Source organism: Drosophila busckii, chromosome X (assembly GCF_011750605.1).
Source record: "Drosophila busckii strain San Diego stock center, stock number 13000-0081.31 chromosome X, ASM1175060v1, whole genome shotgun sequence".
Lineage (NCBI taxonomy): Eukaryota > Metazoa > Arthropoda > Insecta > Diptera > Drosophilidae > Drosophila > Drosophila busckii.
The window spans coordinates 4,193,695-4,207,180 of NC_046608.1; the positions used below are offsets into that span (position 1 = coordinate 4,193,695).

At 37.6% G+C, this 13,486-nt stretch overlaps 2 protein-coding genes and 1 long non-coding RNA gene across 5 annotated transcripts; all 3 read right to left on the bottom strand.

Annotated features, from left to right (window-relative positions):
- Positions 1-443: 443 nt before the first annotated feature.
- LOC108605779 lies at positions 444-2,986 on the bottom strand. Of its 2 annotated transcripts, XR_001915394.1 has the most exons (7): positions 2,764-2,986; positions 1,748-2,694; positions 1,563-1,695; positions 1,309-1,499; positions 1,071-1,252; positions 778-1,017; positions 444-680 (listed from the first exon to the last, which is right to left on the bottom strand). XR_001915394.1 is itself a non-coding variant. In XM_017995582.1 (6 exons), exons 1-6 carry the CDS (start codon positions 2,777-2,779, stop codon positions 876-878), a joined length of 1,611 nt encoding a protein of 536 aa, XP_017851071.1. In that variant the 5' UTR covers positions 2,780-2,986; the 3' UTR covers positions 444-875. The 2 variants fall into 2 exon arrangements, 1 of the variants encoding a protein (XP_017851071.1); XM_017995582.1 differs by having other exon boundaries at positions 444-1,017.
- Positions 2,987-4,617: 1,631 nt separating this feature from the next.
- Positions 4,618-8,460, bottom strand: LOC108606351. 2 transcript variants are annotated; one of them, XR_001915442.1, is made up of 6 exons: positions 8,446-8,460; positions 8,115-8,371; positions 7,846-8,058; positions 6,738-7,784; positions 5,466-5,715; positions 4,618-5,409 (listed from the first exon to the last, which is right to left on the bottom strand). It is a non-coding gene; the product is annotated as an uncharacterized LOC108606351 (long non-coding RNA). The 2 variants fall into 2 exon arrangements; XR_001915443.2 differs by lacking the exons at positions 6,738-7,784; positions 7,846-8,058; positions 8,115-8,371; positions 8,446-8,460 and adding an exon at positions 6,650-6,664 and having other exon boundaries at positions 4,815-5,409.
- A 3,981-nt stretch (positions 8,461-12,441) lies between these two features.
- On the bottom strand, positions 12,442-13,313 carry LOC108606349 (transcription factor btd-like). Its single transcript, XM_017996398.2, has one exon. The coding sequence runs from the start codon at positions 13,311-13,313 to the stop codon at positions 12,510-12,512; it is 804 nt and encodes a 267-aa protein (XP_017851887.1). The 3' UTR covers positions 12,442-12,509.
- Between the last annotated feature and the right edge of the window lie 173 nt (positions 13,314-13,486).

Genomic DNA, 13,486 nt, shown 5'->3' on the forward strand with positions numbered 1-13,486 from the left:
AATAATTTCAATATAGTAGTATGTATATAATCTATATAGTATGTGTATATAATGTCGTAATTTTTTGTGTTAACTTATGCTTAGTTTGGACTATTTTCATTTCATTTAGTTACGTCTCGAATATTTATCTAAATGCGTTGTTTTTGTTTCTTCTTTTTGTTTTTAGCGTTTTGCTGTAGTTTCAGTACGTTTCCATTATTCACGAATTTGTTTGTTTGCATGTATTGTATGATTAAGATTAAAATTAAGGATTGACTAACAATTTGTTTTGTAAGGCAATTTGTTTATGTTTTCTTTTTTCGCTTTGCTTCAGATTCACTTGTATTGTTTTTAATCCAAATTTAATTTAGATTCAGTTCGTTTGTTATCGACAAAAATAAAAAATTCAAATACTGACAAACACAAAAAAGACAATTATTATAATATAAAATTCTTTAGCTACGACTAATACCAATTCCAGTCCAATGTTAGTACAATATATGAGCGTTGTATCTATCAATTTTAGATAATAGTTGTCTGCTTTTGTTGCTGTTTGCTTTTGCTTGTGGGCACGTGGAGCGCTAGCTTAAGAGCTAGATTATATATATATAATATATATATATGTTTAATTAATTATGCTTAACTGGGTGCTGCGCTTAAAATGTATGCAAGTGTTAGTGCATAAGAAAGAGAAGGGTATACTGACATAGATTCGAAGGAGTAGCGATATAAAAGTGACAGAGAGAGAGAGAGAGAGTTAGAAGGCAGTCGCTTATTCTAATGATTTCGAAATCTTACGTGCTGATTACCGACCACAGTTTCAGCTTGTCCTTAAGTCAGCAATAGCTGACGCCGCTTCTGCTTTTTCTTTGGTTAACTGATGCTGATGCGATTGCTTATATGAATTTTCCATGTGCAAAGGCGTTGATCAAAAGCGCCGTCTGCTCGCTGAGACTGCACAGCTCCAAAATGTTTTCCGCACGCAGCGTTGAATAGCTCATGGAGGCGTGATTCTGCCGCAGGCTCACTAGAATAAATCTAATTGATACAGCAATTAGTTTTGCATCAATGCACTTGAGTGTGCAACTTACTTGGCCTGCGCATTTCGTTTCCGGCGATACTCATCGAGCAGCAAACACAGCTGATTGGAACATTTTTTTGGATTACCACGCGTGCCACTGGGCGCCAGCACCAAGAATACATCATATGTCTGCGCTGCATCCGCGAGTGCGCTATCGATGATGCCAGTCAGCGTCTGCTTGACCTTGGCCACCTGCAAAGACATTCATAAGCAAGATATGCATGGAGAGAAGCAGCCAGCAAGCAGACCTTTTGATTCTCGCAGCAAGCTTTTGCTTCGTCCACAGACATCGCGGGCGTCCAGGGTAAGGACTCTAGCTGACCGCTGGCATCATGCCAATAGCTGACTTTCACTGCTGGATCGCTTTTGTAGTAAGCAAATGCTATGGCCATCATTGCATCCAAATATTTAATAGAACGCCAACGTCCAGTGAGCGATTCTATAAAAAAACATCAATACATAAGCCAAGTTTGATGAATAAATGACGCTCTGCTATACATACTGCCTAGATAGCATGCCTCCAGATTGAGTGTTATGTGCAGTCGCAGACCCAGCGCCTTGTTCAAGCCAAACGATCGCTTATACAGCCTCAGCATGAAGCTGGGCTTGTTGGCGGCAACAACGCCTTTGGTAATCTGCAAGCAATGAGTATTAGCGGCGCATACATATAAGCATTAGCAGGCATACCATCTTCTTGGTTCGTGTGGCACGCGTTTCCTGCAGCAGCAAGCGCAGTGGCGCCACATTCGCCGCACGTAGTTTGGCCTCATCGAAGAACAGCTCAATGTAGTTGCGCTGTGCTGAGCGTGGCCTCTTGAACAGACTCAGAAAGGAAGGCCAGGTCAGCAAGAGCTGTTCGTAGCTCATTTTGGGCAGCAGCAGCTTTACCAGCTTTGCATCCTTCATCACATAACGTGGCACATGCTCGTAGCTAAGCGACATTGCGCGCACAATGGGCAAAGCTGCCTTGGCATTCTGTGCTAGACGCAACTGCGCAATGCCCACAATGGTGTCTCTACTGCTGGCCACATCGTTCAGATAGCTGGGCCAGGCGATAAGTTCCTTTGAGGGCGTGGACATTAAACGCAATGCAGCCATTATCTCCGCATCAAACTTGGCATCGCGATAGTGGCAGCGATACAAAAGATCGCGATGCGTTGCCCGATCGCAGTCGCTCAAGCTCCACATGTGCAACAGTTTATCCAGCGGCTGCTTCTTGTACCAGTCGAGCACCGCTTTGCGCACCGTGCGGCCGAACGGCGTCTTGCGCTTCAGCAGGCTCTGCACGCGTTTCACGTAGTTGGTGAAAAGCAACAAATCCTTGTCGCTGCGCACCAGCTCAACGAACTTTTCACGCACCAGTGTACGTTGCTGCTCATCAACATGGCTGGACAGATAGATGGCCAGCACTAGAATCGCTTCATCATGGCGTGGCAAGTGCTCCGCATCGTCCGCATCCAGCAAGCATTTCAAGCAATCCAAGAGCTGCTCATCGCTGATCTCTGCGCATAGCTTGTGAACGGCTTCAAAGTGGCATTCCACAGTCACATCAAAGCTGGTGACCACATAAACTGGCGCTTCAACAGTGCCCAAATAGCAGAAGCGTCGTAGTTTCTCAATAGCCGTCACACCAACTAATTTTTGTTTTTATATACAATTTAGTTAATAAACGTGCGCTGTATATGAAAGACAATAATACTTACTCGTGCTCTGGCTCATTTTGTACTTTGCTACTAGCACAATTCTGCACTGACATTCAGAAGGATTTTTTCTTCGCAGCTCCGATTTTGTGGTGATGACGCCACTTATTCTGTTGGTACACTTGGGTCAGGCGCTGCGTAATTATGTTATTGGACCAGTTTAATAAAGCTATATACACTAACACTCGGCTACAACAGCATTAACAAACATTTACACCCAAAGCAAAAGCAAATGTAATTAGTGATGGCTCACGTAGCCAAAGCTGCCAAGGTCGCTTTTTTCCCGTCAAATCTGGTGGATTTTGATGACCAACTGCGAATTTTTTAGCGTAGCCGCAGTTCGATTATTCGCTAACAGCCGCTAACTGGTGAAAAGTTGCTATGGTTACTGAATTATTAGCAGAAATTTAAATATTTTGAGCAAGTGCACAAATATTGGCACTACACGAGTGCTCTAACTCTATCGATAGGTAGTAGATTTGCATTTATTCAGTTGCATCGATGTGTTCATTCGATCGTTTGGCTGTTGTCCGTTACAAATCAAACATTTGATCTTAATAAATTGCACAGCAGTTGCTTCAAGTATATGGTGTGGGTGCCATTTCCTATTATGGCACCTGTGAAAATAAATTTTCCACGCCTCTCCACAAGTCATAACTCTTTTCAAATCTAAAATGGATTTATCAACATGGTAATGCCCCTATATATACGGCCTGGATAGTTAAATCGAGTGTAAATTAAAATACATTGGCTTGAATGATGAAAGTTTTTATTTTTATATAAGTTAAAATGCATAACTGCAATAACTGTGGCACTTCGACGATTGCAGGGCTTGCGATTCGAAATTATTATTAATTCTCATACATTTAGTGCTGTTTAATTATTATTTTTGTATGCAAATGCTTAGGTTTTGTTTTAGCAGTATTGGTGTGTGTAAGTGTAAGACAATTTTTATTGCAAGTTTCGATTAAAGAAAAGAAAACAAATTGCTTGCATGAATTAATTTAGGTATTACTTTGCATTCTTGGCATTGCTAAAGTTTGTGGCCAAATTTTTGTCTTACCGATATTATCGCTCATTTACTAAAAGAGCGACATTATTCGAAAAAGTAAATGAGTTAATAATGCAGACGAATAGTTCGCTGTGTTACTTTAAAAGTTTAAGTTTGACAGCTTTCTTGGAAGATAGGCGACACTTGAAAACTGTAAAAAATGCGTTTATCTCGTTGTTTCATTTGAGATGTCTTCTAGTAAATGAGCGATATGTACATAAATTAATTGATATATATTTATATAAACCTCAACCATGCGTAGATAAGTTTTATATATTGATGTTTTTATAGATGACAATGTTTTTGAGTTTTGATGAAGAGTTTTAAATCAAACCAATTTTAGTTTTGGTGTTATTGTCTTTAAACATGATTTAGCCATGGACAAGTGCTAATAATTGGCATGAGTTAAAACAAAAAATCTTTTTTTTTTGTTTTTTTTTTTTCATTTTATATTTTACATTTTTTTTTTGATTTTTTGTAGCTTGTTATGGAAGTACACACATCTACATGAATGCAAAAGTTAATATGCAACTTTTGTATGCATGCAAATGTCTGTGATTTTTTTTTTTTTTTTGATTTTATGTTTTATATTTTTTTTTGTGGATTTTTTTTTTACATTTTTTTACATTGACAAACAAATAGCCGTATATACATATATCTTCTTTTTTTTTTTTGTTTTTATGCTTTATATATATTTTTTTTCATTTTATTTTTTACTTATATTTTTTTTGGATTTTCTGTTATCTTGTTATGCACAAAAAAAAAATACACACATTCAGAAAGGATATTTTTTTTTTTTCATTTTGCGTTTTGTATATACTTTTTTTGTGTTTTGATGTTTTTTATATTTTTTTTGGATTTTTTGTTTGTATCTTGTTATGGAAATACACACGAGTACATGCATACAATAGTTAATTTAAAACTTTTGTATGCATGCAAATGTGTGTTGATTGGTTTCTTTTTTTTTTCATTTTATGTTTTATATTTTTTTTTTCATTTTGAATTTTTTAATTTTTTTTGTTTTGACAAAAAATATATCAATGCACAATATTCACATGTTTACTAATCATGTAAATACCAGCCCATGTACTGACATTTTTTTTTGACATTTTACGTTTTATATATTTTTTTCCTTTTTTGTTGTTTTTTTGAAAAGAGAATATTGAGAGCATCTTTATACATTTTTATAGAGTGTAAGTCATCCAAATTTTGAAATGCATTTTATCGTACGTATCTTGATGTGCACAAAAAAAAAATTGATAGTGTTGTTTTTTTTTTGTCAGCAGTCAGCCGAAGCTTGGAACGCAATGCTGGTGGTTGTCATAGCTTTGCTATTCTCAGGCTAATCTCACGAATATCACAGAAACTCAGGTTGGCAGCCTGATTTGTATCCGTCACCTCGATGAACGCCTCCTCCTTATACTTGGGCGAGTCGGAGCTACTGGGGCTGCTTAGTCTGAGCGGTGGCAGACTGACCGAAGCATGTGGAGGAGGCGAGACCGAAGCGCCAGCGTCGATATTACTGACGGTCGCACTGGCTTGCTCTCCAAAATACGCTCCAATTCCAACAAAACGCTCGTCGACAGTCCCTGCAACAGCTGCAAGGCAAAGCTTTAGCTACGGGAAACCTTTCACATCAGATCAGGTCACTTACCTGCAGCGACTGCAGACTCTGGTGCAGCTGCTCGGCCGACGTGGCGCCCAGCAGAAAGCACTGAACAGGCTCATGCTACAACAACCAGGCAATCAATAGCTGCGTTGGGACTACACCCTAGATTCTCGGTCAGTCACGCGCGCAGTCGATCGCAGTGGCGACGACCCTCCTCAATGCGATCCTTGCCCCAGATGCCCGTCGGCGAGCCAGCAGACCCCCACCAAAAATGTTTATATTCTTTAATTAACTGCTGTAAATTAAATGCAATAAATAAATTAGTATATAAACATTTAATGTAGTTTTTGTAGTGATTGTAATTTTATCATTGCCAATGTTTTCTTAGTCAATTGCTGAGCAAACGTGAGTGAAAAAACTTTGGTAGTGGAGTTTCAACATCGGCAGTGTCGTTTCCGACCTGTGAACGTCACTCCCTTGGGAATTATAAAACGCATCTCGTATTTGTCGCTCGGGAATTATAAAACGCCATTCGTCACTGATTTTTAAAAACTACACTGAAGGGTGTGTATATTAAAAACCGACAACTAGCTTCGGGGTTTCTTCTTCGGCTTCGGCGTTTTTTGGGTTGTCGGTTTTTGTTATACACACCCGGAAATTTCGTTATGTCTGCTTGCTTTCACATTTTCAAAGTAAATTTAAATAAATTTAAATTAAAATAATTTTTACACTTTTAATTGCTTATTATAAGTATAGTATAAATATAGTATAACTAATTTAATCATCGACAATATTTGCTTTAATATCAATCATACGCAGCATTGGCAATTCAAAGGCAAAAAAAAAACACATATATGAAAAAATTTGGAGCTTTTCTATATCGTAGACATTCTCGGTTTTTGGTATACACAACGAACTAGCTTCGGTTTTTTTTTTTTTTTTTTGGGGTGGGGGTTTTTGTTATACACACCCGTCTGCAAATCATGAATTTTATATATAACTAGTTGCTTATACGTTTTTAAATGTAAAACAAAACAAAACTAATAAATGTAGATTTCTCTAATAAATAATATGTAAGTTATAATGTTGAAAGCATTTCTATACAAGGTACTAGAATTTGTTGCGATGGCAAAGACAATGAAAATTTAAGTTTTTTTTATATTCAAATGTGTAAAAGGCTAATTAGTTGCAAAATAATATGAATTTCATATAAAACAAATAAGACTTACAGTCTAATCAAAGTTAAATTGATTGCTTGTGAATAAATTTGTATGTATGCAAAAATTGCAGATAATTAATATTCTTGCGACAACTCACTTTATTGCTTGTTTCACTGCCAACTGTTCACACTCAACTGCAATGCAACCTGTAAGTGGCCTCGCCTGGTAGCCTCACGCACTTTGATTGAACTGCAATTGCAAGAGAGTGCAAGTGCACAAGGGTGCAAGCCTCTCATAGAGCGAGAGCGACAGCTAGTGCATGGCCCAAGCTGATGCCTGCGTATTTCCTAGCGAAAGCAGCTCCGCTAGCTTTCGTTCGTTCAAATGCGCTCACCCGGACATTGCTGCTGTGAGTGCACGAGAGCGTCGCCTCTGTTGCTGGGTGGTTGGCTTTTAAGTTGTCTGGGCTTTCTTTTGACGGCAGGATGAGAAACTCACCTGGGGCTCCGGTAGACATTGGCGTTCATCCAATATGTGCTGCGCCAGCCACTGCGTTAGATTCGATGCGATTGATGTCGCTATCGGTGGCCAGCTTGGGTATTGACTCGGGCTGCTCGGCGCACGGCCAAGTGCCTAGACCAACATTCGAAAGGCACCGCCCACTTCTCCTCAGATTTTTGGTAGTTACCTCTTAACTTAAAATTGAGGGCGGTCAGGGCTGGATACCACCCACCCATGTAAATGCGTCTGTTGCAGGATTTCAGCTTGGACTGCAATGTAGCACAGCATTTGCTCGATGAGCAGACCATACTCAAGCTGGTCATCAATCTCATCGAATCCAATGCACCACCTGCAGGTGCAGCACATATTTGATCTACGCCAATGTCTACATGAGCCCCAGGTGAGTTTTCCATTCTCCCGTTTCTACAAAGCCCAGACAGCCCAAAAGCCAACCACCGCCAAAAAGCGACGCTCTCATGCACTCACAGCAGCTATGTCCGGGTGAGCGCATCCGAACGAAAGCTAGCGGAGCTGCTCTTGCAAGGAAAAATGCAGCCATCAGCTCAGCTGATGCATTCGCTGTCGCTCTTGCTCCATGAGAGGCTTGCTCTCTCTTGCACTTGCATCTGCCCAGGTCAAGCTGACCGCTTGGTTGCACTGACGTGCAAATATTTAATACAACGCCTACGTCCAGTGGGTGATTCTAAGAAAAACATAACACATAAGCCAAGGGTGACAAATAAATGACGCACTGATATACATACTGCCTAGATAGCATGCCTCCAGATTAAGGGTTATGTGTAGGCGCGCACCCAACGCCATGTTTAAGTCAAAAAATCTCTTTTGCAGCCTCAGCATGAAGCTGGGCTTGTTGTTGGCTTGTGGTTTTACCGCAGACCGCTGTATGATGACCGTCTTAATATGAAAGTCCAGCAGCTTGAAATTGAGCAGCGAGCGACGCTTGTGAGGCTCCGCAGCTGCAAGGCAACGCTTTAGCCAAGAAAACCCTTTCAAATCAGATTATGACATTTACCTGCAGCAACTGTAGACTCTGGTGCAGCTGCCTTAGCCAAGGTGACGCCCAAGAGAAGGCACTGAAAAGGCTATTGATTGAACGACCAGGCTGATAGTTGATAGCTGCGTTGAACTGTAGCCCAGTATCTTTCGTGATATGGCTCAATTTGAGCCTAGCACTGATATTGAGAAGGATTTTTTCTTCACATTGGAGCTGATGACGCCACTTATTATGAGGGTTGCCCCCAGTCGCCAGTCGCCAGTCGCAGCGTCATTCTTATTAGATCAGTTTAATAAAGCTATACACACTCACACTCGGCTACAACAGTAATTAATAAGTATTTACTTACCAAGCAAAATCAAATGTAATTAGTGTTGGCTCACGTAGCCAAAGCTGGGATGATCGCTATTTTTCACGTTAAATCTGGCGGCTTTGGCGATCAACTTTGGTTAATCGATGATTTTTGTCGATCTACAACAGCTGCGTTCACTTGCTCGCTTGTCCGTTACAAATCAAACACACTTACTGCTCAGCTCAAAGTGTTTGCAGTGTATAAATGAAAATACATTGGGTTGAAAGATAAGAGTTTTTATTTTTATATAAGTTCTCAGAGTTTGAGCTGTCTTATTGCCGTTCTCGTTATAACCTTTTGGGGGCTTTTAGAATTATTAGTATTAAATGTATATTTTTAAAGTGAAATGTAAACGATTTGCATTCTGTTTTCATTTTAAATATGTATGTACTCGCACTCTCGTATGCATTGCCAATACAATAAAGCAAATATAAGTAGTATATTCTGTAGCAATATATGCGTACGTATTTAAGTTCTTCATCATTTTCATTTTCATGTATTAAAGTAACAAAAGAATGTCGTAATTACATCAGTTGTCCAACATTTCTTTTTTTACATTTAAGCCTTTTTGACATCAAGCTTAATGCAGCGTCTATAGTTAAAATGTAATTGTTAAAGTTACAGGTTTAAAAAAAAAAACTGTTGAAGGAATTTCCACGACAAGTGCTTGCAATTTGAAATTATATTAGTTTTCATATATTTGCTGCTGTTTAATTATTATTATTATTGAAATGTATGCAAATGCTTAGGTGTTTAAATGTGTATTGGTGTGTGTAAGTTTTAAGACTGATTTGCTACAATTATTATTGCCAGGTTCGATTGAAGAAAAGAAAAAAATTACTCGCATGAATTAATTTAGTTATTATTACTTTGCATTCTTGGTATTTTGCTTATGCTAAAGTTTTTAATTGAATGTATGCGCCTTTATTATATGCAATTTTTATTGTTATTCAACAATTTTACGCGTTCACGCTTTTCATTTGTGTAAAGTAAAATTTGTTTACTAGTTTAATTTTTTTCGTTTTGCTAGCGGTATATATGTATAATTTATATTTGTCTTGTTAGTTTTTAAATTTAGATTTATCTATTTATGCTTAATACTTTTAGTTGCTTCACTTTGTTTTTATTTTTTTGTTTTTCCTAAACTCAGCCAAGTACAGTTTTGGCCATATTATTAACGGTTTCATTATTAATTATTTGCTTTAGTTTCGACTAGCTACGGATTAATAATAACAACAGACAAAAAATAAGATAACAATTACAATGTTTTTCATGTTAATTTTATGCACTTTTCACTTCTTGTTGGTTACAATATGTATTTTCGTATTGCTTCTTAGCTTTTCTTAGTTAATTCACTAGTTCAAAACTTTTCACCGACGCTTTTTTCCAAACGCACTTTTATTGCTTTCCATTGGCTTTTGGCATACAGACATACAACTTGATATTTCAGCCCTGTACCCAAGCACATGATATAGTTCTCATACACATACACATCCCATATACATATACATATACATATACATAGTATATGCGTTAGTGCTGGTACAAAGATATGATTCAAATTTAATGCGCGCTCACATCAGGCTCCTCCGATTAGAATGTAAGTTAACTTTTACGCATTATTCACAATCGGCAAAGTACAATAGTGTTTTTTTTTTTTGTTTATAATTATAATTATAGTATTATATGTATGTACATGGTACAACGTTAATTTTGAGTTCATAAAGCTATGACAGTCTGAATAATTTCCTACACTTTTATAAATCGAAATGTTTTTTGTTTTTTTTTTTTATTTTATATTCAGCGTGTTCATAATTATTATTAACTATTATTCATTTTGCTAGGCTCTACGCGTTTGAAATCGAACTGAATGCTGGGTACAGGGTTCACTAGTATACTATATAATAGTCGAGAGAAAAGGTTAGGTTAGGTTTTTTGCTCTCCTCTCCGCGCTTCTCATCGCTCACTTCTCGCTTCTTTCAACAACAACAGCGTTCACAATGTTTTAACTGTTGGCCGTTACTGAGGACGGATTAACTACAAAAAAATGCAAATGTGTGTGTGTTTTTTTTTACGTTTGAGGAAAAACACAATATTTGTTTTAACTAATCTAAAAAGGTAATTAACATTAACTGAAATGTACAAGCATAATGCTATATGTAATTTGTTAGAGTGGTCGATGTCCGTTTTTATGTATGGTCAGAGATTTATTAAACAAAAAACGAATATCTCAAGGGACATGATACAGTAGCCAGCTAATGATCATATTTTAAATAAAGTGGACAATGTAACATGATGTAAAATAGACACTATGATTCGCTTATTACGTGAGATGAATCTTAAACATACATAAATAATTAGCATTACACATTGTTTTTTTTTTCTTTGATGTACGAATATTGTTTTTATAAGGCAAACGCAAACGCAAACGCTGATTGGCTTAACAAATACGAGCACGACTAGAGCAGCAACCAATTTCATTATAGTAAATTAATAAACTATTTATGATTTTATGAACGTAAAGCAGCGTGCTTATATAGCCATAGAACAATAAAATTGTAAATGTAAACAAAAGATTGCCCTAAAGAATTATTAACAATAGCATTAATGTATAGAGAATAAATTGCACAGCTTGTGTATAAATATTTCAATAAATGTGAAAAAGACTTACTGTACTTGAATGATAAAATGGGAATATTTTTATTAAAATGTGAAAAGTATTAATTTTTATACATTACTAAATACACTTTAAATATATTTCAATAATAAGTTTCAAACATTCAATTAACAATATACAGTTTTATTTAATCTATTTAATTCTACTATTTTATGTAATAAAATATCTCGCAATAAAGTATTTTAACGGCTGTGATTTTAAAAATTGGTCTAAATAAATCGTTTTAGTCTTTCTTCTATGTTTTTTGCATATTGAGCGATTGTTGTTGTTCTTTGAATTAAGTTCTTGTTGGGAGTGTTTAACTGGAATAAATGGAAAACATAACCTTAAAAACTCTTGAAAGATGAAGACAAAACGAGTTGAAATGTTTTCCTCTATTGTCTAAAATGCAGACTGAAAAATAACAATAACTAATGTAATAATATTTTCTATATAATTTCAATGCTTAAAATGTAAATAATAGTACAATTGAAAAATTGCATTATCTCTTAAATCCGTAATTTACCTTATTATTAATATTTTATAAAAAAAAATATAATTTGTTGACTAGTAAAAATTTGTTTAACAATAAAAGCGCATAGTTATCGTGTTTGTTTGTGTGTTGCTGTTGTTACAAAAAAATTTACTGATGTTGATCTGTTGTTGAAGTTAATATTCAAAATTGAACTACATTATTTTTTTTCTTCTCTCTTTTTTCTGTTTCTTGTTTCACTTTACTTATAAACATTTAATAATAAATTATTAGTACAAGTTTTTTTTTTAGCATTTTGCTTTTTCAATTATATTTTAATTGTTAACTAACTTAATTCCTTATGTGACTTTTCTTTGTTATGTATTATTACACTTTTATATGAGCTAGTATATTGTATTAGGTTTTTTTTTTTATGTACATATATAGTTAGTGATTAACAACAATAATTACATTAAGTGCATTTGTATGCGTGGTGTGTGTGTGTGTGTGTGTGTCTGTGTGTGTGATTAATTTTTTTTTTGATATGAGCATTCACATAAGTTTTCGAGTTTTGATGAATAATTTAGAGTTTAAAGCAAACAAGCGCTGGCATTTGAATTCGTTTTAAACCAAAGCAAGTTAAGTTTAGTTTTAGGTGCTAATATTGTCTTCAAAAATGTTTCGAGCATGGAAAAGTGTTAACAATTGGCAAGAGTTAAGGCCAAAAAGCAAGAGCGTCATTAAATCTAAGCCGATGAACTTTCGCGTGTGTGTCTGATGAATTTTTTGTTTAATTTTAGCTGATGCACAAAAAAAATTGCTTACCCACTACTTATATTTTTTTTTGAATTTAGTTTTTCGCGTGTTTTTTTTTTTTTTTGTAAATTTTTTTGTTGTGTTTTTCTTGTTAGTTTCATATGCAGAAGAAGAAGCTTAGAACGCCATGCTAGTGCGTCGTCCGCCCATGCAGCCTGCCCCACCGCCCAACATGCTGCCACCACGCATGCCACTGTGCGAGACGCTGCGTCCCATGCGCGCCTCACTGCCGCGTCGCTCCCGCGCGCGCCTCAGCAAATCCGTTGTGCTGGGCCGGCGACTGTTGCTGTTGCTGGCGCTTGAGCCGCGCCGCCGGCAGCCCACAATGTCCGAGGTGGAGGAGCGGCGTATGCCATCGCCTGCTGCTGCTGCCGCGCCAGCTGCTGCAGCTCCAGCTCCAGCAGCGGAAGCAGACGCTGCATAGGGCGATAGAAAATAAGGCGACAAGTTGTTCAGTGGCAGCAGCTGTGTGCTGGAGTTGCGGCGTGGCGTATACGGCGATTGGGTGTAGTCGAGCAACAGATCTGAGGGCGCGGCGGCGTCGACGCTTTCGATGCGCAGATCGGGCGCTGGGCGTGGAACTGTGGCCAGACTGTTGTCCTGTATCGAGGATGAGGCGGACTTGTGGTTGGGGCGCAGGCCGCTGTAGAGCGACTTGATATGAAAGTCCAGCGACTTAAAATTGAGCAGCGAGCGACGCTTCTGAGGCTCCACTTGAACTCCATTGATGTTGTTGTTGTTGTTGTTGTTGATTGCATCGAACTGCAGCGCGCTGGGCACAGTGGTTGCTGCTGTTGCTGCTGTTGCTGGCGTGTATTGTAGCTTGAATTGCTGCTGCTCCTGCTGCTGCTGTTGTTGTTGTTGCTGCTGTTGTTGTTGTTGTTGTTGTTGTAGCTCTTGCTTGCTTATTGTTGTTGTCATAGTATTGCTACTTAGGCTAGTTTTACTGCTAATCACTTTCAAAAATTTATTATCATTATCTAAGGACTCCTTTCGTCACTGAATAACACAGAAACCCTGCTTGGCAGCCTCCTTGGCATCCGCCTCCTCGATAAACGCCTCCTCCTCGTGCTTCGGCGAGTCAGCGCCGCAGG

Excerpts from the sequence above, each read along its gene's own strand:
- LOC108605779 (XM_017995582.1), bottom strand. Across the intron at positions 1,696-1,747 it reads CCACACGAACCAAGAAGATG|ATTACCAAAGGCGTTGTTGC; the intron begins GTATGCCTGCTA and ends CATTGCTTGCAG. Across the intron at positions 1,500-1,562 it reads GGAGGCATGCTATCTAGGCA|AATCGCTCACTGGACGTTGG; the intron begins GTATGTATAGCA and ends GTTTTTTTATAG.
- LOC108606349 (XM_017996398.2), bottom strand. The coding sequence starts at position 13,313 with ATGACAACAACAATAAGCAAGCAAGAGCTACAACAACAACAACAACAA.